Source organism: Xiphophorus maculatus, chromosome 9, assembly GCF_002775205.1.
Source record: "Xiphophorus maculatus strain JP 163 A chromosome 9, X_maculatus-5.0-male, whole genome shotgun sequence".
Lineage (NCBI taxonomy): Eukaryota > Metazoa > Chordata > Actinopteri > Cyprinodontiformes > Poeciliidae > Xiphophorus > Xiphophorus maculatus.
The window spans coordinates 12,430,290-12,444,871 of NC_036451.1; the positions used below are offsets into that span (position 1 = coordinate 12,430,290).

At 37.6% G+C, this 14,582-nt stretch overlaps 2 protein-coding genes across 3 annotated transcripts in view; one reads left to right on the forward strand and one right to left on the reverse strand.

Moving 5' to 3' along the window:
* The first annotated feature begins 192 nt into the window (after positions 1-192).
* On the forward strand, positions 193-7,041 carry srsf11 (serine and arginine rich splicing factor 11). Of its 2 annotated transcripts, XM_005800299.3 has the most exons (12): positions 193-509; positions 1,702-1,835; positions 4,026-4,135; positions 4,230-4,319; positions 4,404-4,450; positions 4,532-4,665; positions 4,935-5,016; positions 5,101-5,214; positions 5,329-5,418; positions 5,502-5,573; positions 5,648-5,825; positions 5,986-7,041. In XM_005800299.3, the coding sequence occupies exons 1-12, from the start codon at positions 388-390 to the stop codon at positions 6,187-6,189; spliced, it is 1,377 nt and encodes a 458-aa protein (XP_005800356.1). In that variant the 5' UTR covers positions 193-387; the 3' UTR covers positions 6,190-7,041. The 2 variants fall into 2 exon arrangements, with proteins under 2 accessions (XP_005800356.1, XP_023195463.1); XM_023339695.1 differs by lacking the exons at positions 193-509; positions 1,702-1,835 and adding an exon at positions 3,159-3,748.
* A 2,813-nt stretch (positions 7,042-9,854) lies between these two features.
* Positions 9,855-14,582, reverse strand: part of ankrd13c (ankyrin repeat domain 13C) — a 31,504-nt gene continuing 26,776 nt past the window's right edge. Inside the window, exons 11-14 of the mRNA XM_005800298.2 lie at positions 11,816-11,895; positions 11,594-11,692; positions 10,705-10,805; positions 9,855-10,612 (exon numbers count right to left, since the gene is read on the reverse strand). Of these exons, the coding sequence (XP_005800355.1) occupies positions 10,482-10,612; positions 10,705-10,805; positions 11,594-11,692; positions 11,816-11,895 (411 nt within the window). The 3' untranslated portion in view covers positions 9,855-10,481. The remainder of the gene's footprint in view (positions 10,613-10,704; positions 10,806-11,593; positions 11,693-11,815; positions 11,896-14,582) is intronic.

Sequence of the window (14,582 nt, forward strand, 5' to 3'; positions counted from 1 at the left end):
AAGATACTTTCTATGAATATTTCTCACTCTCAACACCAGAAGAAGAAGTAGTACAAGTAGTGTAAACATGCACTACAGGTTTTATGTCAAGTTCCTTTCCAAAAGATATCTATCTATCCATCTATCCATCCAGTTTCAGATTTATTACGTTTATGTATACTGGGAGCGTGACTAACTGTCCCTGAAAGCAGCACCAGAGCATCGCTAGTCTCGTCAGCAGCACAGTTGCTCTGTCCGCTGAAAGCATCCCCATTTTTATACCTACAGAAGACATGCTCGGGTTTCATAGAGGCCTGTTGCTTTTTAAACTCTGAGCTTTAATATTTGCTTAATTTTAACTTCAGTGCACTAGCATAGGGCTGGCTAGCTTAATTAGCGCGTGTGAAAATGAGCTCCAGCACTCACGTCATCCAGGTGACAAACGTCTCCCCGAGCACAACGTCCGAACAAATGAGGACTCTGTTTGGGTTTCTCGGAACCATAGAGGAGCTCAAGCTGTTTCCACCTGAGTGAGTATTCAGAAATAAAGCCCTGCTTAGTCTGCGTTAGCTTGTCTCTGGCAGCTGAGGCCTTTGGAATCACCAGAGGCCTGGCTGTATGCTAATGCTAATATTTTACCGCCTCCCCGTCAGTTCGTCCATGGAAATCCTCAATGGTTTTGTTGTTGTTGTTTCCCCCCCCCAAGAACACATATTTGAATTTCAAATTCTCTTAAGACCGTAATTATGAGGCCAACTAAACAAATAATAACTGTTTTTGCTTTTACTGTTGTAGTAATAAATTATTATAGAATGTAGTGGTTTTTTTACCCAACTATTTGTAATAATTAAATAAAACCTTCCGAGAGGTTCTCAGCTTTTTTTTTGTTATTGATTTGTAAAAGTAAAGCAACTGGTGCTTTTCCTATTATCAAAAGTTTCAGAATAAAATAAGTAGAGTTGTAATAAGTACGAGGGAAATAATAAACAACTTAAAATATGTGCTGCATCTTGTTGTTTTTCTTATTGGGGCCACTGTAAATGTATCTGGTGCCTGAGAAGATCAGGTGTTGTATTTTGTCTTTGGGTATAAAGTAATAAGATTGTAATCTGCTCTTTTTCTTTTCTTTACATTAGACTAACCCAGACCCAGTTTAGACTTCACTCAGCTGGATAATTACTTAGTCTGGCTGGGCTCATAATGGGTTTCTTGTGTGGACCACACTGAAGTTGATTAAAAATAACTTTTACGTTTTGAAAATGTTGCGAAAACATGATTAAGTGTACAAACATATAGACGAAGGTTGCTGCAAATGGCAGTAAACACATAAAGTGGTTGGAAGGAAAACAATCTATACTTTTGCTTTAAAAAAACAGAATGAAGAAAAAATAAAATTGTGTTGACTAAAAATCTAGAATGTATGTATTATAATAGTTAATCTTCTTAGCTATGACAGCTATCTGCAGCAGCTCTACATACAAAAGTGTATAGATCCCCTTAGGAGAGGTGAATAAATAAAATGAATTAGTAATTAAACAGATATTTTTTCCTAAAAGTCACAGTTAGATAAATGTAATGGAAATAGTAAAACTAGATTACTTTGGAACTGGTAGGACGCTGTCGCAGAAATCCATTATGAACCAGTTTTCCCGGCAGCAAGGAGGGCTTGTTGATTCTCTGATTTTCGTATTCTTTGCACAACACGTCTGTATTTTCTTCCAGTGACTCTCCCTTGCCTGTGACTTCCCGTGTCTGTTTTGTAAAATTCAATGAGCCTGAGTCTGTTGGAGTGTCCCAGCATCTGACGAACACCGTCTTCGTGGACAGGGCCTTGATCGTGGTTCCTTTTGCTGAAGGTGGGTGTCCAGTCTGTCCCTTTGCCATTCACATTTCTATTTCTGTCTGTATATCACAGGTTTAAGGTATACTGGGTAGAATTAGCTGAACCTGAACCATTATTAGCTTTTTTTAAAATATATTTTTTAAGGGAAATGTACATTTGTGTCTCTGTCTTACAATCAGCTGTAAACTTCTCTCTCTGTTATTTGTGTTGTGGTTTTCATAGTGGACAAGTCATTTGCAGAGAGCGCCATCCATGCAGACTGAAAGTGGTCCTCTGCTGCCGTCAGGCGGTTAGAAAAAAAATAATAATGGCACCAGATTCACAAGCCCCTCCGGTTTCTTGCCTTGCAGTAAAATATTAACTTGATTTTTTTTTTCTCTTTCTGTTCAAGGCATCCTTTCTTAAAAGATAGCGGTGCAGAGTTATTTCTCAAGGTAGAATAAATAGAGACCTGGTAGAATAAGATATCGGTCACCGTCAAGAAAATGCGGCATCCTTGAGTCACAATCCATGATGATCATAGGCACTGTGGAACGCGCCACACTGCTAAATCTAGAGATCAAATATGATGCAGCTCAAACAAAATTATTTAACTGACAAGTAGATTTATCTATGTTTTATTTTATGCTGATATTTTTGAAGTGTTCACATAGAAAAAAGATTTATTAAATTTGACATATTTTGCCATTTAATCTTTTACAATTTTAACATAAACTTTCAGGTTAGACACTTAAGTTGAAGGAAATACGACTTATATAGCTAAAACACGCACACACACAGAAAAACATTTAGTTGGGTCCAACAACTTGCCTCAACCTCAAAAAGCACCTAATTGGTCTCAGGAAACTAGTTAGATATAGAAATTGTTGTTGGATGAACTTTCACAATTTATTTTACATTAGCCTAAATTTCTCTGCAAAACAAGATTTATAGAAAATGATAAACACTGAATCCAAATCTGTTGTTGCTTCAAGGTGTTAAATCAGTCACATTTAGAAAAACGATATATGGGACATCACACAGCAAGATCAAATGATAAGTTGAACAGTCAGGTGTGCATGCTGGGAAATCTATAGTTATGCTAAAGTCGCCACATGGCGCCACATGTTAAAATACCTTTTGGAAACTGTCCCTCTCCATACATATAGCTCTGATGGAGTTGAGTCACTCTAACGTTTAACAGTGGTGTTTCTTTTGTTGTTGTGTTTTACAGTTGTTTTTCCTGGTTCAGCCAGCCCTATATTCCAGGCCCTGCTGAAAATGCCACCAACAGTTTTGTCCTCCGCAGCCTTACCCCGTTTCTCAAGTGTCTGTCTGTGTGAATGAGTGTGTGTGAAATCAGATGTCTCTCCCTGCCTCCCTCCCTTTCTTCTCTCTCTCTCTCTCTTTTTTTTTTAAAAAAAGGAAATACTTTATTATTAAAATTAGCCTGTTTCCAGATTACACAGCCATGGATGATCATCTGATAAAATTGTCTTTTTGATTTTACTGTTTGGTTCTCTTCAGCTTTGGACATAATCTTTCATGTCATTTTCTCATTACTGCTGGCATTAAACCTTAACTGTTTAGCACATATTATGCTTGTGTAGCATTTTGCACAATGTACTTTTGGTTTAAATGTAGCATTACAGAAATGTGGTTGCCACGTTTATTTTTTAATGCTAATGTAAGGAAGAGGCGGGTAAAGGTACAACTGAGTATTTTTAATAGAAGTTATGGTAAGTGATGTTAAAATGTATCTTTGTCTCTACATCTAAATCATGAACTTTGTTTTTTTTTTTGTTTTGTATCTCAATGTTTTTGTGTGCTTTATAGCGAAGCAGCCGGCGCAGGTCGCTTGTTCATAATGAAATTTGAGAGCACATCCCACGGGACAACTGGCTGTGCTTGCTAACGTTTGGTTCATGACTTAAAAAACAAGTACAGGTGATAAAATCTTGGCAGTGTTGATCACAGTGTGTATTGTGATTATTTCTTAATCTCATAGCTACTAATCCCACAATTACACTTTCACAAAAAACAAAAAAAACAAAATTCAGGTATCAAGATTTACAGACAAGACAAAAAGCGGATTTTTATTCTCCATGTTTTTAACTACAATGTAGTTAAACAGAGGTGGCTTGTCTGAAAGTCTTGTCTTAGTGTTGCTGACGTTTTCCCCCCCCCCCAAACATGAACTGAGATCTTTTCATTTTTTCTTCAGGAGTCATTCCTGATGAATCTAAAGCGATGTCGCTTCTGGCTCCAGCCAACGCTGTAGCAGGAATGATGCCAGGAGGAGGTCTTCTTCCAACACCCAACCCTCTGGCCTCGGTCAGTCTTCATATTACCTTTGCATTATGATTATTATTGTTATTAAAACTGTTGTTTCTGAGTGTGTTAAGTGTGTGAACGTTCAACACTGCAGATAGGAGCAACCCCGTTCGGAGGTCTTGGGGCTCCCAGCATGGACCAAATAGCTGCTATGGGAATTGCAGGGCCCAACATGAGTCCCCAAGTAAGAATCTGCTACAGTTACACTTCCAACATGGAAAAATTTAATTCTCTTACTAAAGTATCATCTCTCTCATTTCTTTCTCAGGCTTTTTCTGCGGACTTCCTCAAGCTTATGCAGTCTATTGACCCAAAGTAAGAAACTACTATTTTCTAAATTTGCAGTGTTACTGTTGTCATATTTATTTTTTTAAATGTAAAGAATGGTTTTTGCAGGCTGAACCCACTGGCAGCCGGATTAAACCTGGCCCCAGGCCTGAAGCCAGATTCCTCCAACAAGGAGATTGAAGAGGCGATGAAGAGAGTCCGAGAGGCCCAGTCTCTGATTTCTGCTGCCATCGAACCTGGAAGTGAGTTCAGTTTTTAGTGCTCTAACCTTTAAACCACGTTGTGAAGCTTTAGGAATTAATTTGCTTGAAATGCATCTCCATAAATTAGAATTTTTTTTTTCCAAAAGGAAACTCACATAGATTTATTACACAGACACTGAGAATACTTTAGGGGTTTATGTTGCTCTTTTAGTAATTATTGTTAATACCTAATGGGAAAAAAAACTCAGTTGATTTTTAGGTTTTAGATTTGTACTGCTCAACTTATTTTGTCTTCTCAATGCCTGCAGGTAAGAAAGATGACAAGCGCAAACATTCCCGATCTCCTTCAAGGTCGCGCCGCAAACGGTCGAGGTCTCGGTCAAAACACAAGTAAAGAAAACAGTCAAGTAAAATGAACTTTTCACTAACAGTTTCAAATTACTTAAAATATATACTCATATATATTTTACACAGACGTTCAAACAGCAGATCTAGGCGAAGTTCCCATTCAAGGAGCCGGAGGCGATCCAAGAGTCCAAGGAGGAGGAGGACTCGCTCTCGGGACAGAAGCCGTCGCAGCAGATCCAGGTCCACAGCTCTTTGAAGTCTTACTGACCACATGTCTGGGTTACTGCTGTCGTCATGACAAAACCCATGTCTGCTAGCACCAAGGCACTTTTAGATATTTTATTTGTTTAACAGGGACAGGAGAAAAGAAGAAAAGTCCAAGAAAAAATCCAAGACGCCTCCTAAAAGCTACAGCAGTGCCAGGAGGTCTCGCAGCATCAGTCGGTGAGTTGCTGTGTCTTGCTAAAAGGAAAGACAGGCGTCATCTTGCGTGGTTCATCTATAGTCTAATCCTGCTCGGCTTTTAGGAGGCGCAGGCGAAGTCGCACTGCTTCCCGGTCCCCAAGGAAACGGCCTTCCACGTCTCCGTCCGTCGGCCGGTGAGTTTTCATGTATTTTTTGTATAACGAATCGAAACGAGCCGACTGACAGGCTGGATGTGTTACTTTAACAGCCACAAGAAGGAAAAGAAGAAGGACAAGGACCGCGAGAAGAACCGCGATAGGGACAGGAGGGAAGAGCGGAACCACACCAGAGACGAACGAGAACGCTCCACCAGCAAGAAAAAGAAGAACAAAGACAAGGAACGAGAGCGGGACCGCAAATCCGACAGCGAGAAAGGAGACGTAAAAGTACGTGTCCAGAAACAAATTCTCACATGTAGCCCTGATCTTAAAATACCCCAGACTGAAAGCTGTTCTGTAGATGCTGGAGCTACTTAGCTTCATCTGTGCTTTCATATGCAAACAAAACCTCCCATGTTTGTTGAGTGACAGGACACTGGTGTTTCAGGTTACACGGGACTACGATGAAGAGGAGCAAGGCTACGACAGCGACAAAGCAGGGGAGGAGGAAGATGACAGGAGGAGCGAATCGGATTCTGTGTCATCTCCCAAAGATCAGGAGGACATGGAGCGAGACGAGCGTCAAACATCCAAAAGGTCCAAACTAAACGGAGACGATCGCCATCAGGAGGACATGGAGATGAGCGACTAAGAACTTTCTGTGCCACCATCTACTGAATTCTTTTCCTATTCCTAATCTGGGCCTCATTATGTCTGTGCCTGATAACTGTTAGCAGGTTTTTATCTTAACAGCAAAATCCTTGTGGACAGAGGGCCTAGATCTGGTCATTTTTGTAAAGATAATAAGATCGGGACTAAAATACAAATGACATGAAATATGGTTTTTAAACTATGATTTATGCCATTTGTTTAGCGATCATGTTTTTAATGCTGTATAGTTTTCCTGAAAGCTGAACATTTTCAGTAGGATTGTTTTTCCCCACCTCTCTTGTCTTGACTTAAAAATATTTTCCTTGTTGTCATTTATCAACCAGCACCATGTTTCTTTAAATTGTGGCAAAGTTAAGATGAACTTTAATGCACTGTCATGAAGCTGTTAACCAGAAATATAGTTGTGTGTAAACTGGCTCCAATACAATAACAATTTCAAAACAAAGTGGCTTCAACTCTACTTAAGGCAGAGCAGTAATAATTGATTTAATTAATAATACATAAACATTTATGCAGTTAAAATGAATCTATCATGTTATTTCTGGAAGTGTACTTTTAAATTACTGTAGCTAACTAACAATTTAGCTTTTGCTGCAGCATAATGTCCACCGTTTTTACTTTTTAGTATGTTGGGATTTTTGCTGTACAGTTGATATAGATTCTCACAGAAGACATTTGGGATTAAAGCAGCTGAAGTCAGGATGAAATGTCTGTTAAATGTACATGTTGAATCAGGTCAAGAGGCACAAACACACTAGCAAAACTTTACTGTACAAAGGAATGTCATGGAACAATGAAAACTGGGTTTTAAATAAAAGCACTGTCTAAATAATTGTGTTGCTGAATAACTGTTCCACGCAGACGTCTGTTATTACAAGAGGAGCCAGGTGTGCTCAGCTTTAATCCAACCTGCCATCAGAAAACTTCTGACCTGTACTTAATATTGTTTGATCTTTTTTATGTTTTGCACCAAGTCAAGTTTGGAATCATAAAGATGTTTATAGGTTGACAATGTTTCTACCTTAATACCTGGACATAAAGTATAGAAATAATGTAGCTCCGAGAATGCAGCATTCAGGCTCGATGCTCCTTTAATCTGGAACAAACTCCTAGAAAACTGCTACTGAAACACTTGAGTTGCTTTAAGTCAAGGCTAAAATTGAATTAATTTAGAATTGCCTTTGACTAATAACTACAACATTGATTCATTTTTGTCTGAATTATAACTTTTTATTCTCTATGTTGACACTCTTTCTTTTGTTTGTTCACTTTGTTGAAATGTGCTATAAGGCCAGGTTAATTCACATGTTTTTCCTTAAATAAAATCATCTGAATACTGTTTTTTGTATTTACACAAGATATTTTTGATATCAAAAATGCATTTGATGATCTGAAGGATTAATATGTGCAAAAAAACAAGGATTCAGATACACTTCATATAAAATCTAAAACTTTAAAATATATTCTTTATAGAAAATATGTACATCTATAGTACGTATTTTCCAAGGAAACAAGAAAAACTTACCTGTAGCAACAATACCAGATCATTAAAAATGAAATAATTAAAAATATTTTTACTGACTTATGTAGTTTCCTGAAGTTTGTAATAAGAGAACAGCAGCATGTATGTTTTGCCCTTAAAGTGGAGAGGCATGATGTCCAGACAGATATGAGGAATTTTTATTTTTTAGTATATTTTATATGAAAATAGTGTTGCTGACTTATACAACAGTTTTTCGCTGTACAACTGACATGAAGTTTAATGGAGAAATGCCTATAGAAAACATTTAAAATTGGAACAAGTGGATCCAGGAAATTAATAAAACACAGAAATGGAAGAAGAGACACACCTCCGCTAGCTGAACCTAAAGTAGTTTGGAACGTCATGAAACAAAGAAAACTGGAACTAAATAAAAGCAATATTTGCTGAAAGACTGATCCACCTGTACAACAGGAATATCCTGCAGTCGCCGGTTTTTATGAACAATAACAGGTCAGTTTCTTTGTTTCATCTTTTCAGACGGAATCTTTGCCGGTGTTTTGTGCTTGTTTTTTTAAATACAACCTCAAATAAATTCTTCCAAACATATCAGAGAGGTGCATTACTGAAGAAAAAGATGATCAAACAATTCAGAGATTACTGCTCATTTAAACAAATGTACGTAGAAAAATGTACCACAACTTACAAACCAATAAGAGTTTGAGATAACCCCAGATGCTACATCAAAAATGAAATTACTCTCTTGTCAGTTCAAAGAATTAAAAAAGACAAACCAACACCTAAAACCCAACAAATATACTGCACAGAGGAAAAGCCCTGGCTCTATGTGTTAACTCTGTATGTATGCTGTAATAGTTAAAACCTTAAAATCTGTGTTGTCCATTTACAATCTGTTTGAACAGATTTGCTACTCAGATTAAAACATGAAATAAAAAACAAAAGGTTTAATTAGCACAACTTAAGACTCACTGCTGCTTATTGAGACTGATGTACTGCGAAGATCTGCAGCTGCAACTTTGATTTTTCAGAAGCTCAATTGAAAGTTTGACATCACAAAACAAGAGTCTTTAAACTGAAGAGCTGTCCTAGAGAGTCTAAAAGTGACCAAGTAGAGCGATACGACTCCATGCTTGTGAAAATGTTTGCTCAACACAAACAATTACACATTTTTGCTATGTGCAAAGGAGGAATAATTTTTTTAAAAAGCTGATTTTGATCTAAAAAAAGAACAAAAAAAGAACTTATTTTCCCAAATGTACATTTGTCATTGCATGTCTTTTGATCCAGTAAATGTGTTATCAGTGATTGGTGGAAGTAATTCATTAAGCATTACAATAATTTTAAGGTGGAAACCAGACATTTACATACACTGTATGAAAAGACGAAAAAATTTATCTGTTTTAAATCAGTTGGGACAGCAAAAATATTTCTATTTGCTAAATACCAGAATAATAAGAAAACAGCTTAGCACACAAATCTGGAACAAAACATTTGTGCTGTTTTGCACAAATGTCCAGAAAAGCGCCAAACAGCTGAAACACCGAGTTCCTTTAAATCAAATCAACAAAATGTAATGTTGTTACTGGTCCCTCAATTAGTGGTTACAGTGTTTCTATGACTTTTTTGTGTTTTTATGAAACAAAGCACTTTGAACCACCTTGTTGCTGAAATGTGTTATACAAATAAAATTGATTGAATGAATTTTGATTACTTTCATCATTTACATATTACAATTCCTTTTTAATAATTTTGGTTAGCCCAGGTGATGCTTTTGTAGGCTTTTAATAGTTAACTGACTGTTCACTTGTGAATGTATTTTATGTCAACACCTCAAACTAATCCCATGTTGTGTGATATCACGGAAAAATCAAATGAACTTGGCCAAGATATTGGAAAGGGAATTACACACTTACACAAGTATGTGTTTTGGTTTGAAATGTGCGTGTAAATCCTAGAACAAATGGACCATTTTCCATTCTGTCCTACAATCACCTGTGAGCAAGACACCAACATATTTAAACCAGCTTAACTCAAGTCATACAGTTTAAATACTAAGGAAATAAATAGAAACTTTTTGGAAGGAAAAAAAAAAAACAAAAGAAAAAAACACACCCAAAACTGCAGAAATAATTTCAGTAATCCTAGAAGATTTAAAACAAGAACGTGTCAGTGACAAAAATGTGTCTTTTTTTTTATGTATATAAATATCTGGTTTCAGCAGTATATGATTTTACTCTTTGTACTGGCAGTAAATAGAAAAAACTTGAAAGGATTTTGCATTTTGAGATGGTTTTGTCCACTGTGCTCAAATAGCTAAAGAACCCAAAATGAACTCTGAGCAGACTTCCCATAAAAGCATCTCACACAGTATTATCAGTGCATCACTACATGTCAGTTAGACACAATCCCTTTAAAAACAACACAGACTTAAATACAAAAGGTCAACTGAACTGGTAGTTCTTTATTCTACTCTTACCTCATATAAATAAACCCCCCGCTCTGCTGCCATTTTTTTCACTTCAATGCCCTTTGATGAAAAATCTCAGTTACCTACACTTCCTGCTGCGCTGTGTCAGATTTGGAGGTTAGAGTAAGAATCCGCAACGCCTCAGCTTATGTTCATATCGACTGAGGTCAACTCCTCTGCAGAGTTGATCCTGTGTGTCTTCTCATCCTGCTGCTGTACAGTCTGTGTTCAGAGTCTGAGCATGTGACAGGGGTTTCCATTCATAAAAGGTGTGTCTTGTAGGATTAAAAACCAAGGCGAGAGGTTAAAGGTCAGGGAAGCGGCTTGGGTCTTCTTTGTAGTCAGTGGGAATGGTAAAAATGGATTCATCGAACTCGTCGTAGCGAAACTCCTGAAACGTGACCGTGGCTGTAATAGTAGGAAAGACAGGGATGTCTGCAAGAAACCACAAAAACACAAGTCACTGAGTGAAATGGAAATATTTCCCCAAACCGCCGTGATCCGGTCTGCAGTGAGTGTCTGCTTACCGAGTTTGACAGGAAAGCCAGGGGGGAGCTTCATCTGAACAAACTCCCTGAGTTTATTAAAGTGCTTGAAGGGTGCAATCACCTCCAGGACATTCAGTAACCTGAAGGAGGGCAAAAGCAATAATCGTCAAAGATTTAGCTTTCTCAACCAGAACAAATATGCAGCGCATGTTAGACCTTTACATGCACTCCAGATCAACATGTACAGTATGTTGTCATGTTTTTAGGTTTTAAGTTATTTGATTGGTAGCTATGAACGAGGACCTGGCATACCTTGGATTGAATATTTGGCTCTTCATGACAGACAGAGTTCACTTAAAGTGGTTTGCCAGTTGAAGACTTGAAAGGAAGTTGATTAGAGGAAGTTTTTATTCTTCATTGTCCCACCAGTAAAAGAGACACTCAGCATGACACTGTTTCCAACATGCTGAGAGTTGTTGTAGTGTTTTTATGACTAATAAGCTCATCTTGATTCTTCATTCTTCTTCTAATTGAGTTTTAAGCTAAATTCAGTTTCTCTCATCAGACCATGAGACCTGAAAAGCTTGAAAAGATTTCAGTAAAACCTGAAAGTGATTACTCTGAAACAGTACTTATTCCTTGGTCATAACACTCTCATTCTGGGCTTTTGTTTAACTTGCTTCACTGCACACAGTGGCATTGATGCGCCTGCATCTGCCAGGTTTGAGCCTTGGTATCTCCTGGGTTATTCCAGAATATTTAAGCCAATTTCATTTCATCTAACGAGGATCATATGTTAAAACTTGGACAATATGTCATAAATGCCCATGAAAATTTTGTAAACTTCTCAGCATCACTGGAGAAGTCAAATTTTTATCACTAATCTATTTAATGACTGACTAGAGGGCCTCTAAAATTAAACACTCACGATTCAATGCCCAGAGGGAAGTCTTGACTCATGGCTATCGTGGCTTTGAAGTTTTTCTTGCTCTCTTTACAGACCAGCTCCCTTCCTAAATGAGGTGCTCTGTGGAGAGAGATGCAGCACACAAGACGACATCTTAAAATATGCCATCATGTACCAATTAAAAATTCTTTATATATTGATCATGTAGACTTATCTTTCACAAAGCAAGTTTTAGACACTTACCTTCCATTGTCTGCAGTGATGTATTCCTCCCAGGAAATAGTGTTGGGTAATGGGGGGGTTAAAGACTGCCTTCTCATTGGCTAAAAGGAACAAAGGGAAGGCTGAACTTAAAAATCATCGCCAAAATCAAGGAAGTAAAATTTTATTTAAACTTATCTATTTTCCTAAAATGGAAAGGAAAGGAATAGTTATTTGCAAATATTTACAGTTAGGATGTACGATATTAAGAAGTCATGTTATGAAGATACTGTTGAATATTGCAATTACGATAAGTCCACATAGTTAAATCCACATTAACATGTCACAGCACAATGTGACCTTTACGTGTTTTATCCACTTTTTCATTGAATATATTACTGGAATGCAAGGCAAGAATTTATGATTAAGAAAAAGTCAACAAATACTCTATTTAAGCAATCCTTTGCAATATTAATATTACCACAAACCTGTTTTTATTAGGTACTCCTAATTACATTAACATTGAGTTCAGGTTTGCACTCCGGCGGGACTATAATCATCAAGAATTATTTTTAATGCAAGCCTGTGATGTGGTGAAATAATTAACTTCATATCTTTTGTTCAGACAATGGGAGAATTGTTAATGTTATTTCATAATCATGCAGCCATGCAGATAAAAGATCTGGAGTTAAATACATCACAAGATCAGTTCCTTTCTGAGGAAACAGCCCTTTGAAATCCTTATCTCAGGTTCTGAGTGTGGACTGATTATGTAACATAATTATCCAATAAGTAGGCTGTGGTTCACCTTTATACATATTGTCAGTGAACTTGTAGTCTGATTGCTCCATTGAGCCTGGTTTATGTACGGAGACCCTGCTAGGACTTTAAGCCTAAAACAATGCAGTCCCCAGGATGACGGGGATACCTAAAAACTTTTTCAACATAGTAAGGTCGTCTCCTCCAAAAAATAACAACAGTCAGATTTTAGTTTGTAGTTATTTAAATATTTGACTTATATGATTAAGAGGGCTTCTCTTAAATTAGTTCCCCCAATTAAAGAGAATCCTCCTAAATTGTGGAAACTTCTTGTTCACAATTAAACAACTCACAAATATTTTCGTCAGGGAGCCTCTGTCCTCTCCGATAGTGTGTACAGAGAGACACACCCCAAATGAGCTGCAGATGTAAATGAAGTGAATGATTCTTCATCAAAGTGTTGATTCAGGACAAGCTGAACATAAATGCACATCACACTGTTCCAATTTTTATTCTAGCCCTTTAAACCAGTTAGGTTTGCTCATTTGACCAAGGTGCTCTTATTACGTCACAAGGTGACTCTGCTTTGTGGTGTTTCTGAACCTATGGAAAAGTCTTTCCATTAAGATGTTAACTTTTGTGTTTTTTTTTTACTGAATTGTATTTAATATTTTTGTTTGCCTATGTGAATGCCTGAGTATTCTGTAATATTCTTACTAATGCTGCATTTCATTTTGGCTTTATCTTTAATTTTATCCAAAGCTCTTTGTGATAGATGTTTTGAAAAGTGCTCGATTATTAATGTTTTTCCTTTAAACTTTGAAAATCATGCATCATTTTCCTCTCCTATCACAATTATGAACTACTATGTAATGGTCTACAACATAAAAGCAACACAGAATTTATAGATATTTGTGATTATTTGATGAACAGGATGGGGAACAGAGTGATTACAGGCACTGTAGGTGCACCATTCAACTGTAGTGAAGGGATCTTGAAATGTGAGATGGTGTAAAACGTATTGCTGCTGCGGGTAGGTAGATCAGATTTCTTCCTCTGATTAATTTTACCCCCCAAAGGAAACACTTCCTACCACCAAAGCAGCGTGAAAAGCAAGTCATAAAAAGCATGCAGGAATTTTCTTTTCAAGCTAAATCATCTCTCCTGAAGAGAGGAATCTCTGTTCAGCCTTTTCTAATAAGTGTTCTTCTTCAGTTTCAGTTTATTTTAGGATTGGGCAGCTTGTACTGACTGTCCCTGAACTGGATCTGGGACAAGTGCCATCCTGCTAATCCTAAAATTGACATTCTCCCAGAATTAACTCCTGCTTGCCAATGTTCATGTAATATTTGACTATTACTCCATTTGACCTATCTCTTTCAAGCAGTGGTAAAGCAACAAGGGGAGAATACTATGGGACAATGACAGGTCATCTTAATGTCCCAAGAGAAAGTTGAACAACTTATGAAAAAAAACCAAGAAAAGCAACCTTAGATTTACAGATGTGTTTTTCCTGCATGTCGTTGTGTTCCAGTCCAGGCATGTTGTCTGGGCCGGATTTTAGCAGGGGCTTACCGGGGCTGCAGCCCGGGGCCCCGGCATTTCGGGGGCCCCGAAGGATGTTTTATATTTTTGTGAATGGATAGTGTCAGAATTTAATCAATGACTACGATGATTTTGACAGCACCGATGAAAAATGTTCCAATTTGTTCTGGCAAACGTCCATCTTGAATGCTTGCTTGTTATTGGTCCACTTTTGACGCATCTTACGCATTGGGGAGGAGGAGCGTCAAGGGAATATTATTTTACAATGGCGGACAACAGAAAATATGACAAGGGAGCGCAGAAAAGAAGGAAGAGAAAAGAAAAAGAGCATCGCGCCAAAGAGGCGACAAACAAAATGCCTAAACTGACAGGCTTTTTTAAACCTGTTAGCGGAGATGGAGCAGAAACATCATTATCCCCCGCTCCTCAAACCCTTAGCTATGCTAACACCGGCACTAAGATCCCGCCAGAACCTTTAACCGTGACTGAGTCGGTGGCTGGACTG